Source organism: Mytilus galloprovincialis, chromosome 13 (genome assembly GCF_965363235.1).
Source record: "Mytilus galloprovincialis chromosome 13, xbMytGall1.hap1.1, whole genome shotgun sequence".
Classification (NCBI taxonomy): domain Eukaryota; kingdom Metazoa; phylum Mollusca; class Bivalvia; order Mytilida; family Mytilidae; genus Mytilus; species Mytilus galloprovincialis.
In genome coordinates, this window is record NC_134850.1 from 13,844,101 (window position 1) to 13,862,854 (window position 18,754).

Here is an 18,754-nt window from a genome sequence, read left to right on the forward strand (position 1 = left end):
TGATACCACCGGACATTTGAAGTACACTTTCTTACAACCAAGTATAATTGATAGAACAGCCCGGGATTCCCCCCTCATCTGCTAAATTGAAACATGTCAATGAGACTTTTGAGATAACCGTTATCTTTAAAATCTGGTATTAATTATACAGTATAATACTTCAACCAGATTAATTATATAATCGGTCTGATAAGGATATTTGCTCTCAAGATCTTCTTTATTTGGATAATTATCTTCGCGACCCTAGGTACTTCATATCACAGGTGCGAAAAAGGAAAAATGTGAACTTTAAATTTGTGTGTATGATATTTTTATCGGCGTTATCAAGTGTGTTTGCGGTTGCCCTGTTGATCAAAAATTTTGGCATGTTAACTATTATGATGATGTAACTGCTTATTAATTGTGTCGTAAAGTAAAAAAAAAATATAAAACTACATTTCATAATATTAAAAAAACTCGGTTTATACATCATCAGTTACAATCCCATTCAATATGAGACAACATTTATAAAATTATAAAATAGCCTTTCTAAGAATAATTCTAAGAACAATAAATGTTAATTTAAAATATTGCACCCTCGGCATTGCTTTCTTTACTAGCATTTTTTTTTAGACTAGTTTACTTTTTCTGTGAAAAGTTCCATCAAAATTATACGGGACATTTTCTACTGGGCAGGATCTGCATGTTTACTTATTTCGAAGCATCTGAGACAACCCCCGGTTTTTCATGTTTACTTATTTCGAAGCATCTGAGACAAATTAACCCCCGGTTTTTCATGTTTACTTATTTCGAAGCATCTGAGACAACCCCCGGTTTTTCATGTTTGGGCGTTTTTCAATAAAAACGTATTTTCTTGTCCTAGCCACTTTAAAAATAATGTGTTTGGTCTTTGCAAGTAATTTTTTGTGCAGTCAGTACATTTAGATTTAACATTTTAAAGCAAAGAAAGAGTTAATTTTTTAAAGGGATTGCTAATTTCGTAAAAAAATGTAGAAATAAATGTTATTTTTACTAATATAAGTTCTTTAATAATTCAAAAGTATGTTTAGAGCCAACATATTATAATAAACAGCTTTTAACATAGGATTTTTGATAGGCACTGGCTACGGTTACATGGAAATGTAACAATAATAAAAATATTATTGTTACATTGGAGACTAAATGCCGGAATGTATGGTTGGTTAGAGACGAATGTAACAATAATTATTGAGACTACGGTTACAGTGCGTTATTGTTACATGAAAAACAGCAATGTACGATGGGACTAGTAATTATTACTAAATAATAAAAGTTGAGGACATTTATTTTATATTTACAATACATACAATAATTACATACAATTTCTTTATTTTTTTATTTACAATGACAGTTTCTACATATCCAGTAAGTGGTTGTTAAAGCATGTTTAAGTCCGACACATTTTTGATGAACGAAATAACGTCCTCCATGGATACATGTATACAGAAGTTCCCAGTATTTTAGTTCACAGTTTGCTTTTGATGTATCAAATTATTTAGAACTGCGTTTGTATAGTTGAATGAAATTTGTGTCTTGATATTGTTTCAGTTTCGTTTCAAACGCATCCCAAATTTCAAATTTTCCACCCTAAACAAAACTGATAATAGGAATCTCTTCATCCGTTGTTCAAAGTATAATCGAACAGTAAATTAAGAGTAGGTGTGTAGTTAAATACTTAAAAGTGAAACGATTGAACTACTAGTATATTTTTCGCCTTTGGCACTCCTAATCTGGTGTAGTATCTTTAAGAACATCAAAACCAAATTTAATACGTAAAACTATGTAAACACCATTTGTTAAATAATAATGTTTATTATTTATCATTATTACAAGTATTATCAAGTACATATAAAAGAATTAAGCAATAAAACTATAGAAGATTTTTAAGTTTAAAAAATCTAGCGTATATTGCTGTTTTTTATGTAACAATAACGCAATGTAACCGTAGCCTCAATAATTATTGTTACATTCGTAATTAATCGGTTCCTTACCCAACTTTGCATTCCGGCAATTAGTCTCCAATGTAACAATAATATTTTTATTATTGTTACATTTCCATGTAACCGTAGCCAGTGCCTTTTTAATTTCAGAAGGTGTGTCCCTAACAAAATGTCCACTACGAAACGAAGTCATTAAATTTGCTAATAAACCGTTTTATAAAATCAATGTAATTTTTGTTTGCAAGAGATATAAACATTAGGGTCTTACAAAAGAAGTGATGCTTTTATAACGGCAATTAAATTGTTGGTAAAAAAAATTGAGCACATCAAATGGACCAGAGTGATACCGTATTTTTGTAAATGTCCACTACGAAACGGGTCAAATCTCCATCAGTATCTGGTTTTAAAATTATGAAAAAAATATCAGTGTACAGCTTAATACATGCTTTGATGAATACAATCAGTCTTGTTACTTTTGCAATAAAGGGATTGTGGTAAAAAAATAAAACATGTGAATACGTCCCCTACGAAACAAGTATGGGAGAAAAACGTTTCGTAGGGGACACTACCACTACCATGCAGTCTTTTTTTACTCTTTTTTCAATTATATTCGTGCAAAGCAAATACCAAGGGTTAGTTTCATGTAATTTTTATTATGTTTTTATTAACATAGAATAGGGTTGATGTCAACTACGAAACTTTTTGTCCACTACGAAACGGATTTGTCACCTACGAAACGCATCAAAATGTCCACTACGTAACACGAATTGTACCTTCATATGTGAAGTACTGTCTAATCTTCATCGATAAAAAATGGTTCTCCAATTCAGAAAAAAATTAGATTTTCCTAGTATATAAAGTAAACAAACTTGAATGCCTATAGGAAACATTTAAAATTGCAAACATATGTGTGTTTAGAAGCAGTTTCGTAGGGGACTTTTGAACAGTACTCAAATTATGAAAAAAAATATCATTTTAAGGAGTATTTAAGATTGCACCTTTTGTTTACAAACAGGTCTATAATAGAGGTATTCAAAATAACTCTTGAAATTAAATTTTAGACAAGTTGATTCCATTTTTTTAGGTCTGAAATATACGCTTTTATTGAAAAACGCCCGTTTACTTATTTCGAAGCATCTGAGACAACCCCCGGTTTTTCATGTTTACTTTTTTTTTTTGTTCTTGTAATGGATTTCTTTTGATAAATAATAAAATAGTGCACAGATGACTAAGTTTATGATATATATGTCGTGTACAAGTTGCGATTTTGTACAGGTTATAACATACACTTTTAACACTTATACATACCGGACGTGGACATGGCTTAACAGAAAGTATTCGCAGTTATTGAAAGTTTAAGTTCAAAGCCAATAACAAATATTATGACCTATAGTTGTTGATTTCTGTGTCATTTTGGTCTCTTGTGGAGAGTTGTCTCATTGACAATGATACCACATCTTTTTTTATAAATAAAAAATCATGTATCTAAGACAATGTGTGACATTTTTGTCTCGATTGTGTCTTTGTCCAATGATTTCCCTTCTCCTGGACTTACTCTTGGTTTGTCTTCTATTCATTGGTTAAGGCAGAGTCGCCCACCTAATCCTTACAGTAACTAGTGCCGGTTGGATTTGACCATATTGAAGTCACACAACATCCGATATACAGAATAACAAATATAGTCCCTAGTGTTGACAGTGGGTTACTTGCCATTTAAGGAATAACAGTACTGTAGTTGAAGAGTTGCCACCGTCAATTGTAGATTTGACGGTCGCAAATGCAGTTTTACTGGCGACGCGTAGTGGAGACAGTAAAACAGAGATTTGCGACCGTCAAATCAAAATTGACGGTGGCAACTCTTCAACTACAGTACTGTTATTCCGATTCTAATGCATTACAAACAGAAAAAAAATCCGATAAAACTTGAAAAAATGTCTAAATTTGTCAAATAAAAAAAAATCCTCGAAATTTCATGAATGATTTTGGCACAAAGACGTCATGGCTAAACGTGACGTCATACATATGAAAACTTACAAACTTGAGGTTATTACGTTACCTGTACGCTTCAAATTCGAATAAAAAAACATTAAAACGGCGAATTCGAGGTAGGTGTTGTTTTATTTTCTATTATATAGAAGTAATTGAATATTTGTTGATTCATCAATTCAAAATGGCGGGTCCCTCCTTAGTTACGTCTGGTCAACTGTGGATTTGACGGCAACTTTTAGCCAATGAAAAAAATTGTTACATCCAAATTGCATTAGAATAATTTTTATACCCCTTTCAAATTTATTTTTCCATGTTTAATGCCTCAAATTGCAAGTAGGGGGGTGAAATTACACTGTAAAAAAACTTGGGTCCAGAATTTTAAAGGAAAGTAGTGATTTGGTCCAGGTGAAAAAGGTTGAAAAATAGCACTTCGGAAGCTGTCAAAAGATTTCAAGACGCCCTAAAGATAAAATTGTCCATATTTTGAGTTAGAGACGATGAAGTTTTCTATAATTTAGATATAATTTGTCCCAAAAGTAGTACAACACACTGTAAAAGTTTCTTTGAGAAAGCGCAGGTGGGATTTTTTTTTATTTTCATTTATGTTCTATTAAAAAGAAATGCACTATGAAATAATTGTGGTCTCGGACCATATGCTGACCCAGCCGAATTGGTTTGAATAGTTTGATGAGAATCTGTACAAATAATTCCCTGTTTAACGTTATTCGAATTCTGCATATATACACACGTAATTTAAATTCTGTATAGTGTGTACTTTTTATTTTACGTAATTCGAAGTCTATCCAACTTAAACACACACAAAATAGTTTTGTGTATCCGTTGTTTTTTTTTTTTTTTATAATTTTGTAAATAGTACTGAACACATATTAAACGATTTCTATATATACGGAAAGGCGAGAAAATTATTACACTAATTGTAACTCGTATAGCTGTGATGTCAGAACTTGGTAGATTTCCTTATTTTGCGATTAACTTATCAATGTTAAAATGTTCATAGACTAGTAGGTTTGAAAGATGGAATACTATATATGATGCCTACAAGTGTAATAAACAGTTATATTTTTTTATGGTCAATACATGTTTTTTTCCAGCATTGAATTTCTACAAAAAGAATTCAATTAACTTATTTGAATCAAAAACTTAGTACATTATGTGTTTTGGTTAAATGAATATTTTCGTTGCATCTTTCTCATAAACTACATTACAGGGATATTGAAGACATCAATAACGTGTGATGCTTTTTCAGATTCATCACTCAACAACTTCCTGTTTACCAAAATATTTGGGCGGGGTATCATTGAAGTGAGTAGCTCGCACTTTCACTTATTGTTCTTGATTTATATGCTCTTTATAGACCCTGTAATTTGAAAATAAAATATTATATTCTGTTCTATTCTATATACAGATATCAAATTGAGTATGTAGAAAATATTCCAACTAATTATGTAATATATAAGGAGTAATTTTTTTTTAAATATGTTATAACATATATACGTAATTATACAGACATGCACATTTTATTTTACCCTAATACTTGATAAGTGTCGGACTAATGGGTTGTCGGATAAATGGGCTGTCGGAGCAATGGGTTGTCGGAATATTGGGTTGTCGGACCAGAGACATATATACACATATATATGTCTCTGGTCGGACCAATAGGCTGTCGGAACAATGGGCTGTCAGAATAATGGCGTGTAACCATGTCTGATCGATTGTTATTGGAAGTGCTGAATGTCTCCGTATTTCGTGGACTCACATTCCCGAAAATGATATTCATAAAATCGCACGGTATGGTGTCTTGGTAGAAGCTGGAATTACTCATCTTTTCGGAAAACATATTTCGTCCTATTTGTCATCTTTTTTAGGACCTGGTTTGTATTTGTCTCTTTTTTTCCCTCATTTTGACTGTCACGACAAAATCAATTTTAATAAAACTCAGATGAGTGTCATACAAGGAGAAGAATGTGTTGTGACCAAAGAGGGCGGGTAGTGTTGTCCAACTCTGATATATTTATTTATGTAGTTAATAGTGGTTAAACCTCACTCCCCTGATGCGCGAAAGGGGGAATCCGAAGATCTAGTGAAATGAAGATAGATAAAGCCAAAAAAAAACTTAAACGAAAGAGGGACGAGGGTCAGGACTGAGCAGTTGCAAAACGCATGTGTACCAACTCCAATATACTGAGACAAATATTCCGCATGAGAAGAAGAATCGGAATCAAAACGTACAACCACAAATATTATAGAGAACGGAGTTGGTCTTTTTAATAGAAAATGTACCTATAAACTTAAGATAGATGCATTGTCGGAATAATGGGCTGTCGAAGTGATGGGCTGTCGGAAAAGTGGGCTGTCGGAGTAATGGGCTGTCGGAATAATGGGCTGTCGGAGTAATGGGCTGTCGGAATAATGGGCTGTCGGAGTAATGGGCTGTCGGAATAATGGTTGTCGGACTCATGGGATGTCACCTGTATACTAGTACAGTGATAATGGACGTCATACAAAACTCTGAATTATACACAAGAAACTAAAATTAAAAATCATACAAGACTAACAAAGGCTCCTGACTTGGGACAGGCGCAAAATTGCAGCGGGGTTAAACATGTTTATGAGATCTCAACCCTCCCACTATACCTCTAGCCAATGCAGAAAAGTAAACGCATAACAATACACACATTTTATGAATACATTGAGAAGACAAATTGTTAGGTACCGTAGGGGTTGAAAGGGGAACAATGACAAAATTTCTGAAACAGTAACATATATATGGATCAAAATAGCAAGTGAGCTAACAGCCTATCCAATTTCAGTCATAATCAAACAAATGTGTATATAATATGACTATACTTAAAAATAAATGTGACATGTTAATTGATACATTCATTGAAAAATAACAGTCTTTGAGATTTTCAAAAATAGGAATTTATGTGCTGCATCACTGGTGGATCCAGAAATTTTAATAAGTGGGGGCCCACTGACTGCCTAAGAGGTGGCCCGTTCCAGTCACGCTTCAGTGATTCCCTATATAAGCAACCAATTTTTTCTTGAAAAAGGGCTGCTGCCCCCTAAATCCGCGTCTGTGCATCATCAAACAAGATAACATAAATTTTGTGCTCTTAACCTGATTTTTGGGGTCTATATGACTGTAAAAAATAATTAGAGAAGAAAAAAATCATATTTCAGTGCACTTCTTTTTTTGCTTCAGCCCTTTGAAAGTACCCAATTTTGATGATTTATCCATTTCTCATCAGTTTTTGCCCATTTTTGGGCTATTATCGTGAAAAAAAATCACAGTTCCACAATTAAACTTTGTTTCATACTTTCAATAAAGATGAAGTAGACCAATCTGAATAAATTCAAAAACTATAGGTAGGTGTTGATATAAGAAAGTTTTGTCATATTTTGATGCTTTTTCTTGGCAAATTTACCATGCTGTCAATTTTGTAAATTTGTGATTTTTCTCTGTTTTAAGAACATAATGCATATGATCTCAAGTTTTTTGTCTGATAAATGAAAAAAACGTAACTAAGTAATTTGAAAAGACAAAAGTGATATGGGATGTACATGTGTCTGGTGAATCATTTTTGTACCCCTCACCTATTTTCTCACATTTTAGGCTAAATTGACTACCCTGATTGTTAATAAAATATGAAAAATTAATTACTCAAAAACTACTGATTTAAATACCTAATTTTTTGACAGAGTTTAGTTTGATAATGATATTTTTTAAACACATTGCTATTTTCCACTTTTATAACATAGTTTTGAAATAATTCCAATACGAGATTTCAACAAGACTGAAACGTCAGAAGAAGACATCCTGAAAGAAATACAATGTCAAATACAATGTCAATTGGAATATATAAAACAGTCCATAAAATAACTCATGTGTCTCTAATTCCCCAAACCACCAAAAAAAAAGTGTGTATTACATGCCATTGTGTCTAAACTGACCTGTATGAGTTTCTATTCTACCAAAAACTGATATTGTTTTGTACATAATTCAAATTTCAAACTGAAACATTACTTGCCTCTTGGTTAACACAATACAATTCTTATAACCAATGTGTCCAAAGCATTTATTTGCTCTGTAACAAGAATTTCTCTGAGCTGATTGACAACTGCAGGTTCATAGCTAAGATGTAAAACATTAACACAAAGTTTCTCATGGCAAACATGACTGACATGAACTTTAGGGTTCAATGGATTAGCATAATTTGACAAATAAAAAACAAGGCGGTGTGCCCGTATAGCAACCCTTTTCCCCCTAAAAGTTATTCAGAGAGATGGATATCCATAATCGGTGATGGTGTGCTGCCAAATATGACAATTGTTTTCTTTTACTGTGTACATATTGTTAATTATATACGTGAGAAATCTTTGTTCCTCTACTGTTATTTTCATTCTGAAAATCAAACTCATACTTTGACACAGTTGGCTACACTGAATTATACCAGTTATCATTATTTGTTTCAAAGTCTGCAATATTAGACAGGTAGAGTTATTCAAACCTAATGGGAATAGTCATTCATTAATATGTATGATTAGCAAAATAAAATTCTGGAAAAGAACCTCATAATAATGGATGGTGTAGACCCTAACTTACCAACATTAGATAGGTGGATCCAGGGGGGGGGGGGGCAGGCCCCCTCTCTTTTTGTTGGAAAAATTTGGTTGATTACAAGGGGGAGGGGGGGGGTAACAAAACTGGATCTGAATGTCCTACTGATTTTCATATGTCCCATGTCAAAAGTACCTTTATCCCTCTTGATAAACTTCCTGGTATCCAAACTTCATGCATATAATGCTTACCTTATTTTTCTTCAAACTGTGTTTTGGCTTAACTCTGTCCTGGTTTAAGGGAACTTTAAATATCCAATGTCCTGGTTTTTAATATCTTAAAGCTGATTGGTGTAAAACAATGATACGATGTGGACAACTGATGATTTTTATCCCTATAGGAAAATAAATAAAGTAGAAGCTGATTCAATCTTGTACATACATTGTAACATAAATTCTTGGAGATTATGTTGATTATAATTTAGCTATGTGGTGCTTCCTTCCTTTATATTTTTAAGCTTTAAAAAGAAAGCTACATTAGAACACGGAACACCCACTGGAAATTACAATGTTCATTTAGTTTAAACTTATTTATTTATAGTGGATTGGGAAACAAGTTTTGCAACTTATATTAATCCCTTTCCACTTTGCGGCCTTGTAGCGGCATTAGCCTACTCTTTTTCGAAATCTACAAGGGTGTCTTTAACGTGCAAGAGACATGGCTCTCTTAACACGGGTCAGCCATTTATCACCCCCTTCCGATGGACTATCAACGTTTCCTCAAGACCATACTCGCAGATGGTGTCAAGGGAGAGCCGAAAATTGAGTTCCTGAAATTTTCATCCCAAACGGGAATCGAACCAGGAACCTTTGTGTTAGTAGTCCAATGCACTTAGTACCACTACATCACGGCTCTACAATGTACATTTAAAAAAGAGACAAACTGTAATAAATTAGAATTTTGATAAACTCATTACTTTAATCAGATTGTTAATTTTAAATACAATAAAATTGAGAATGGAAATGGGAAATGTGTCAAAGAGACAACAACCCAACCATAGAACAGACAACAGAAGAAGGTCACCAATAGGTTTCTGGCCTTTGTTAGTCTTGTATGATTTTAAATTTTAGTTTCTTGTGTATAATTCGGAGTTTAGTATGACGTCCATTATCACTGTACTATTATGCATATTTTAGGGGCCAGCTGAAGGACACCTACGGGTGCGGGAATTCTCGCTACATTGAAGACCCATTGGTTGCCTTCGGCTGTTGTTTGCTCTATGGTCGGGTGGTTGTCGCTTTGACATACTCACCATTTCCTTTCTCAATTTTATTTTTAAACACTTTTAAAGAGTATCTAAAACCAAAAAAAGAAATTTAAATTCACACAGTGAATACTATCAATACTCAGTATCAATCATATAATAAAAGAAAAAGATTTGTTGACAAGATACAATGGATTCTTCCTACTGTTGTTGTACTGCAAAATACAACAATCCAAACACAAATATTTCATATATTTTACAAGGTCCAAAGTGTTTACTGAGCATTTGTACAAGATTTCAGTTTGTCACTTCATTAATACATTTGACAAAAAATTTAATCTATTAAAATGTATGCCAAAAATAAACAAAGAATTTGACATACTTCGAATCATAAATCTTTGATGGAACCTTTAACAATTACATAGTTAAGCCTCATTTTCATCGTTCAGTGACTACTTGAAAAAAAAGTTAAAATTTTTTGTAATGTTAAGTTCTCTCTTATTATAAGTAGTAGGATAACTATATTTGGTATGTGCATACCTTGCAAGGTCCTCATGCCTGTCAGACAGTTTTCACTTGACCTCGACCTCATTTCATGGATCTTTCAAATGTTCAATTTGGGAGTCTCCATGGGGGCAAATAGTGTCTGATTGCCTTTAAAGTGAACTTTTCACAGATTTTACATAAAACTTTGAAAGTTGAAATACCTAAACTGAGATGATTAGGCCAAATGATCTCTAAGGATATATGACATCCATTGGTAATGCAAATCAATTGCTTGCTTAATGTCCAGTGGCAAATATTCCAAGCATATTTCAGACCAGAACAAATTATCAATAAATACAATACAGAGAAAATATATGATTACATTGAAATACAAATAAGACACATCAGTGGTGGATCCAGCCATTTTAAAAAGGGGGCTTCCCAACCCAGAGTAAAGGGGGGGGGGGGGTTCCAATTATATGCTCCCATTCAAATGCATTGATCATCCAAGAAAAAGGGGGTTCCAACCCCAGACCCTTCCCTGGATCCGCCACTGCACATGAGTCCAGTGTTCTCCCTACATTTCATATAGCATCCTGGTAAATAGCAAATTATGAACTTTCCTCTTGTTTCCAGGCCCCTTAAGGTAGATCATAAGTAAATCTTTTTTGAGACAGAATTTTCTTATACTTAGCCAGAATGAAGATTTTAATATGCTCTTTTCAAAAATATAATAAAAAGTAGGGGTCACTGTGCTATTTTTCAAGCTATGAGTCGTTGAAAATTGGCTAAATTTGGTTAGATTGTTAATGGAAAAACACAATTGTGTGCATAAAAAATAATCTATGAGATAAAATTTTGAAATAAATTGTGAAAAGATAGGTTTTGTAATATGTTTTAAGAAAATAAAAATAAAAAATGGTGTCACCGAACTTGTTTTCTTGCTACAAGTAAAAAGAAAAAAATTTCCTATCTGTCCAGTATAAATTTTTTACTAAAAGAGTTATCTTCCCTTAAATGGCTCATTTGAAAAAAATGATTCAAAAAGCAAAATAAAATGATATTTATTTAATTATTTTGAATTATACAATAAATTGCCAAGTTTTCTTTATATTATTAAACAGTCTAACCATCAAATTGCAAATCTGTCTCCAAATTTGCAGATTTAGGCAAATAACTAGACCGATTTTTTACTGTGATTGTTCAATCCAAGATGGCGGTATACCATGAATCTACCTTAAAGGGGTGTCCAAGTGATCCCATATAGCATCCTGGTAAATAGCAAATTATGAACTTTCCTCTTGTTTCCAGGCCCCTTAAAGGGGTGTCCAAGTTATCCCATATTAAATCACAATTTTGAACAAAATAATCAAATACTAGTAATCATGAAATATTTTGTCTGGTAATCAAATAATCACTATAAACATATAATCAATAACCCCATGAGGAGACTCTTGCTAGAAATTAAAGCATCGCATCCATTACACTATCTATAAGGAAATAATTTTAGATGGCATCACATTACCCTGATGCTGAAACGTATCAGGGAGACAATGTTTACAAAGATGTTGTAGACTTGTTATTGACTGTTCTGAAAAAAACAACCACATACAAGAATATATATATACCTTGTTATTATTTCAAAATGTACAGTACAGATAAACAAAACCTAAATAGACCCCAATCAAGGCAATGTTAGATGAAGAGAGAATAATATTTAACATTAACCATAGATGAAGCTATATTAAAGTATCTGAAAATCATACATTTGTGATAAAATTTACATTTCAGTGTGTTTGTTGAATAACCACAAGTTTGTTGGAAATCATTGTAACATGTATTTACAATTATTCCAATATAACCTACTACATAAAAAATGTTACTTTCAACTCTCAAACAGTGCACATTGAATATTATATAAAAAGGAATTTTATTTGTTGTTTTGAGTATAAGCTGTTTCAAATCTGACAAAAAAATAAAATAGATTAAGGAAGGATGTAGTAAGATGTGTTTTATTCTTTACAAAGGGAGGGGGTCCCAACCCAGGAGAAAAGGGGTTCCAACTTTATGTCCTGCACTGTCCAACACTTTTTAAAAGGGGGTCCCACCCCAGGTGAAAGGGGGATTCCAACTATATGCCAATTCAAATGCAAAAAAAGGGGGTTCAAACTATATGCCCATTCAATTGGGGTTCCAATGCATGGAAGCCTCCACCTGGATTCACCACTGTGTATGTATGTACAACAGGAATGCAGTAAGATGTACAAGAATGTGTTTTTCAACAGATATAATATGCAGTTAGATGAACAAGACTGTGCTTCTCAATACATTTAAGATAAGCAAGAGAATGTGTTTTTCAAAAGATTTGAGATACAGTAAGATGTTCAAGATTATATTGTTCAATAGATTAAGCATACAGTAACCTGTAGCACTTTATATTGTAAAAATAAATTGAGGATGCAGAAGTAAGACAAACAAAATTGTGAAGTAAAAAAGAGGGGGGAGATGGAAAATTCTTGCAATCTAAATGATAAGGTTATCGGAACCAACAGCCATTACAAACAAAAAAAGGACAAACTAGTCCAACATAAACCAAACTAGAGGCTCTCAAGAGCCTGTGTCGCTCACCTGTTACTGTATTTACTGATGTTGGCCATCTTGGTGGGGTCATTAGACACTTTTTTAAAATAGATACCCTAGTAATGATTGTGGCCAAGTTTGGTTAAATTTGGCCCATAGTTTTAGAAAAGAAGATTTTTGTACAAGTTACAAAAATGATGAAAAGTTGTTCAATATTGACTATAAAGGACAATAACTCCTTAAGGGGTTCTCTGACAATTTTGGTCTTGTTTGACTTATTTGTAGATCTTACTTTGCTGAACATTATTGCTGTTTACAGTTTATCTCTATCTATAATAGTATTCAAGATATTACCAAAAACTGCAAAATTTCCTTAAAATTACCAATTTTAGGGCAGCAACCCAACAATGGGTTGTAGGATTCATCTGAAAATTTGTGAGGGAGGGATAGATCTTATTCTGATAGACATTTAAATCTTGAAAGATTTGCCCGAAATGTCTTAGTTTCAAAGACATAAAGCAAAAACTGCATTTTACCACTATGTCCTAATTTTAGCCATGTCGGCCATTTTGTTTGGTAGGTGGGTTCATGGGACACATTTTAAAACTATATACCACAATTATGATTGTGGCCAAGTTACGGTAGTTTAAATTTGGCCCAGTAGTTTCAGAGAAGAAGATTTTTGTACAAGTTACAAAAAATACGAAAAAGTTGTTAAAATTGACTATAAAGGGCAATAACTAACTTCTTAAGGGGTTGACTGACAATTTTGGTCATGTTGACTTATTTCTAGGTCTTACTTTGCTGAACATTATTGCTGTTTACAGTTTATCTCTATCTATAATAGTATTCAAGATAATAACCAAAATCTGCAAAATTTCCTTAAAATTACCAATTCAGGGGCAGTAACCCAACAACAGGTTGTCTGATTCGTCAGAAAATTTCAGTGCAGATAGATCTTGACCTGATCAACAATTTTACCCCATTCAGAATTGCTCTAAATGCTTTGGTTTTAAAGATATAAGCCAAAATATACATTTTACCCCTGTGTTCTATTTTTAGCCATGGCGGCCATCTTGGTTGAATGCCAGGTCATCGAACACATTTTAAAAACTAGATACCCCAAGGATGATTGTGGCCCAGTAGTTTCAGAGGAGAAAATTTTGGAAAGTTTACAGACGACGGACACCAAGTGATAAGAAAAGCTCACTTGATCTTTCAGGTCAGGTGAGCTAAAAATAAAGTATGCACTGGACAACAGTTAATCCACCAAATTTGGCAATGCATCAAGGGAGGAGAGAGGAAAATAGATAGGGAAAAGGTGAGGGAAGGTTGAAGCAATTTCATTAATAATTGATATAGCCCAGGGTCCCTGAAACCCTGTGTACCCCCCCCCCCCCCTCATTAACCTGCCTCTTAACTTATCAATATAAACTAAATGTGGTGAAAAGATATTTTGTTAGTTAAATAAATATCTGGCCAATTTTAACTTTGCTCGAGGTAAGCTAGATGAAGCATATGCTGCAGCCCAGATATGCACATAATTTCAGGAGGTAAGCATATGTGGTTCACACTGGCATTATAAAGTGAATTTCATAGAAACTTGTAAGGGTTAGGCAGTGCTTGAATTTTCATACTGTTTCGTAATTAAGATTAGAACTTAAAAGTGTTTGAATAGAAGGGCAGGCATAGATACCAGGATTATATTTTTATTTACGCCAGACAAGGGTTTCGTCTACAAAAATCTCATCAGGTAGATCAAATCCAAAAAAGTTAAAAAGTCATAAATAAAGTATGAAGTTGAAGAGCAAAGTGGACCAATATTCCTAAAATATTTTGCAAAATACAGATAATCCACCTAAACTGTAACTACATGTACCTAATAAAATAGTAAAAACAAACCTTGCATCATCATGAGTATTCTTTGGTTTGCAGTCTTGGTAGTAAACATCTCGCACACCTTTTAGAGCAGGGTTGATAGCTGCATTTAATGTGCATTCTGCTCCTTCGGCTGATGACTTACTGAAAACTGTATTAACATTACAGGTTATTAGCTTTATTCAGAATTCATTAAGTTCAATGTCGATGTCACTATAATTCACAATACAGTCTTTAACAATTAGCTCCATCAATATTATGGGACTAACATTTATCGATTTCTGTATATCCTGAAATACTTATGGAGCTAAAAAAATCAGTTTCAGGTCAACAGAAAAAAAGTACCTGTACAAACATGTATGCTTCTTTCGAAGGCAGATTGGAGTTTAAATGAACGGTGACCCCATTTTATATGCCCCTACCACGATAATGGAGGGCATTATGTTTTCTGGTCTGTGCGTCCGTTCGTCCGTCCGTTCTTCCGTTGTTTCGTCCGTTTGTTCGTCTGTTCATCCGTCCGTCTGTCCCGCTTCAGATTAACGTTTTTGGTCAAGGTAGTTTTTGATGAAGTCGAAATCCAATCAACTTGAAACTTCAGGCATATTTTCCCTATGATATGATCTTTCTAATTTTAATGCCAAATTATAGTTTTTACCCCAATTTCACGGTCCACGATAGTGCGAGTCGGGCATCCTTGTACTGGGGACACATTCTTGTTTATGTTATCTTTTTCTTTTAAATATATGACAATGTTCATTTATAGAAAAATATAGAGAAATCCTATATAAGAAAAAATAGATTTATACCTGTGAGCCCCCTAAAAGACTTTTAAAATTCAATAAAAGGATCTGGCGTACTAAATTATAATTCTGGTACCTTTGATAACTATCTGATATCCCTAAATCAAATTATGGAGATCCAGATATATTTCAGGATATCTTGAATTTGAATACTGGGGTACTGAAATATTATAGGAAGTCCTCAATAATTTATGGATATCCGGAATTCGAATAATGGAGGTCCTGAAACATTTCTATATTACTCACATACAATGATTATGACTAAATCAGCATGTGACATGTCATATAACTAAACAGCAGGGGCGGATCCAGCCATTTTAAAAAGGGGGGGTTCCCAACCCAGAGTAAAGGGGGGGGGGAGGGGTTCCAGCTATATGCTCCCATTCAAATGCATTGATCGGCCAAAAAAAAGGGGGGGTTCCAACCCTGATGACTTGAGTGTATATATGGTGATGGTACAATTATGGTGAATGATTTATTGTACATACAGTATCATATAGATGACAGATACATAAATACTCATTTGAGGTTGTCCCGATGCGGACAGAAAAAGAATAAATACATGTAAATCACGATCTCAGTCTCACAGACTTAAGAATCAATAAGTACACATCCAACAAATTTAGTGTAAATTAAGATGTCAAAAACAGTATGAGAAAACATTGCCTTGCGCAATGCCAATATATAAGTATGCGCAATGCCATTATATAAGTATATGGTATCGACAGGAAGTAGGACATTAGAAAAAAGATTATTAGTTATGTTTCAATTTTTCAAAAATAAAATCAATGTTTTACCGATAAAAAATCCACACTTAAAGCCAATTTTACTGAGCAAATTTTAACATCTAAGAAACAGAAAACATTTAATAATTTTATTAGGTGACTTTTAATAACAAATCCCTGACTTGATAATTTAACAGTAATACATATATTACATTCATTGAAACAAAAGTATGTCCACGGAGACGGCTTGTCTGTCGAATATTCATGTAGCTTATTTTTGATTTTATTGAAATCGATGGATCATGTTTTTCATTATTGCGTACGTTTCTCCAAACTACGCCTTTACATGCAATATGGGTTTTGTACATTTGTTTGATATTAGCATATGACTTAAAATCTTGACCTTATTTTCTGCCTCATGTTGGGTAAAAAATGTGTAGCAATTACCTCTTGCTATTTTCCATCCCCAAGTCATCCATGAATTATCTTGAAATCCTCGTGTTACTTCTGTGTCTACCAATCCGGGATGTAGTGACAACACACACACATTACTTTCAGCAAGCCGACGATTCATAAAATACATTTGTAAAATCTGAAATGAAATGGTCTCTGTGGAGTGAGATAAAAAGACAGAACTAAATCCTTAATTCAAAAAAGCTGTGTTGTCTTTATAGTAAGATTGAGATTTAGATAATTTAACAATTGGTTCAAGATACCAGATTATTTCAGTCATTGTCCATTGATATTTGAAAGTTTTGCAAAGTTTACATACTGAAGTATGTGCAGGGAATCGCTTATGATAAGTCATTGGTATTTGGATTGTAGTTGTATTAGCATTGGCATTTCTCACATCCAAGGGTTATTTGTTCCTGCACCTTAAGTCAAGGTGCATTGTCTTTGAATAGTTTGCATAGTTTATAAGTTAAGGTACAGGGTAATGCTGTTTAACATTTGGAGTATATTATCAAAATATCACAAAAGTCTGAAAGAACACTGTGGTTTTTTTTAAACTTTTGATACTACAACGAAAATTTATTTGCCTCCGTTTCGTTTCGTTTCTCACATAATATATACTATTTCATTTATAATGATGGAAAACTAGTTAATTATGTATGGCCTTGGTTTATATTTGATTTTACCTGATATAATTTCGAGTTTCCATAATAATGGAATCTAGGGAAGTTACCAGTGTTGTGTTGCTTTCCTTGTATTTTATCCACAGTAAATGGAGTGGAGTGGAAATTATGTCCATAACTGCTGACAAGGATTACTCTGCTATCGTCACCAGATCGCTTTATTACTGGCAACAAATGGAATGTTAACAAAAGTTGGCTTAAATAATTTACCTGTAACAATATAAAACTAAGTTAATATCTACATTTGATACTTTTGGACATATTCAGCATGAAAAGCACTTATTTGTAGTTTCAGATACTGGTCGGCTCAAAACATCTAGTTTTAATGGGATTTGACTGGTATGTTTTCAGTGCACTGCCTTTGTAATTTTTCTGTTGATATTTTGATTTTTGTGGTATCTTTCTTCTTTTTACTCTCAACTCTTGAAAGTAGGTTTTGTATAACTTTATAGGATTTTGACTGCTATGACTAGTATAATATAAGGGTATGTGTTATGATTGCTAATCAAACAGAGTCAAAATATAACATATTTAAGCAACCAAGATCACCTTACGGCCTTCAATAGTGATAAAAACTCACATCGTATATACTCTTTAAGCCTTACCTGAAACATAGTTTCATTTCCATCTTCTGTATATTCTGGAAGTAAAACAATATTCCTTTCTAGTATGTTTAAAAATGGACTTACCATTTTGTTAAAAGATGCAAGAAAAAACAGAGAATTTGATAAATATAATACCTAGTAGTGGACAGAATTGTCCAATGTCCCTTGAACTTTATAATAAAATATCTTTTCTAAAGATATGTAATGTTTCTGGACAATTTTGCACGATTGATTAATTTAAAAAAAAAATAAACGTGTTCCATCGAGCATCACCGAAAGAACATTTCATATGAATCTGGTGCACAAAAATTGGAACTGTTAATTTTATCACAAAAAAGAAAAATATCTTATAACCGTTCCATTTTTTCCGTATTTCTAACATTATTAATATGATTTCTTATAAGTTATGTAAGATAACTCGTATAATTCATTAGATTTATCTTATATTTAGCGAGATGTCTTATAAAGTGTGTTTTGTAAGATATCTTCTAAGAGTATTATTAAAAATTAAAAATTAAAGATATATAGAAATTGTATGTATAGATATATTATAAAATATACAAGTGTGGACACAGATGAGTGTGGATAGTATGTTTGGATGTTTGACAGTGTTTTATGATAAATGTAGTTCTATGATTTTCCTATATGTGTTATTAACTGTGTTGCACGATGACAACCAACCGGTTTCTTGCTTTTTGAACCCCGGGATGTGGCTTATCATTAACTGATCCATTTTTGTTCAATTTGTGGA

General features: G+C 33.0%; 1 protein-coding gene across 1 annotated transcript; it reads right to left on the reverse strand.

Annotated features, from left to right (window-relative positions):
- Positions 1 to 9,994: 9,994 nt before the first annotated feature.
- On the reverse strand, positions 9,995 to 17,532 carry LOC143057406 (retinol dehydrogenase 11-like). Its single transcript, XM_076230710.1, has 4 exons — positions 17,402 to 17,532; positions 16,710 to 16,854; positions 14,739 to 14,888; positions 9,995 to 10,008 (listed from the first exon to the last, which is right to left on the reverse strand). Exons 2-4 carry the CDS (start codon positions 16,843 to 16,845, stop codon positions 9,995 to 9,997), a joined length of 300 nt encoding a protein of 99 aa, XP_076086825.1. The 5' UTR covers positions 16,846 to 16,854; positions 17,402 to 17,532.
- Between the last annotated feature and the right edge of the window lie 1,222 nt (positions 17,533 to 18,754).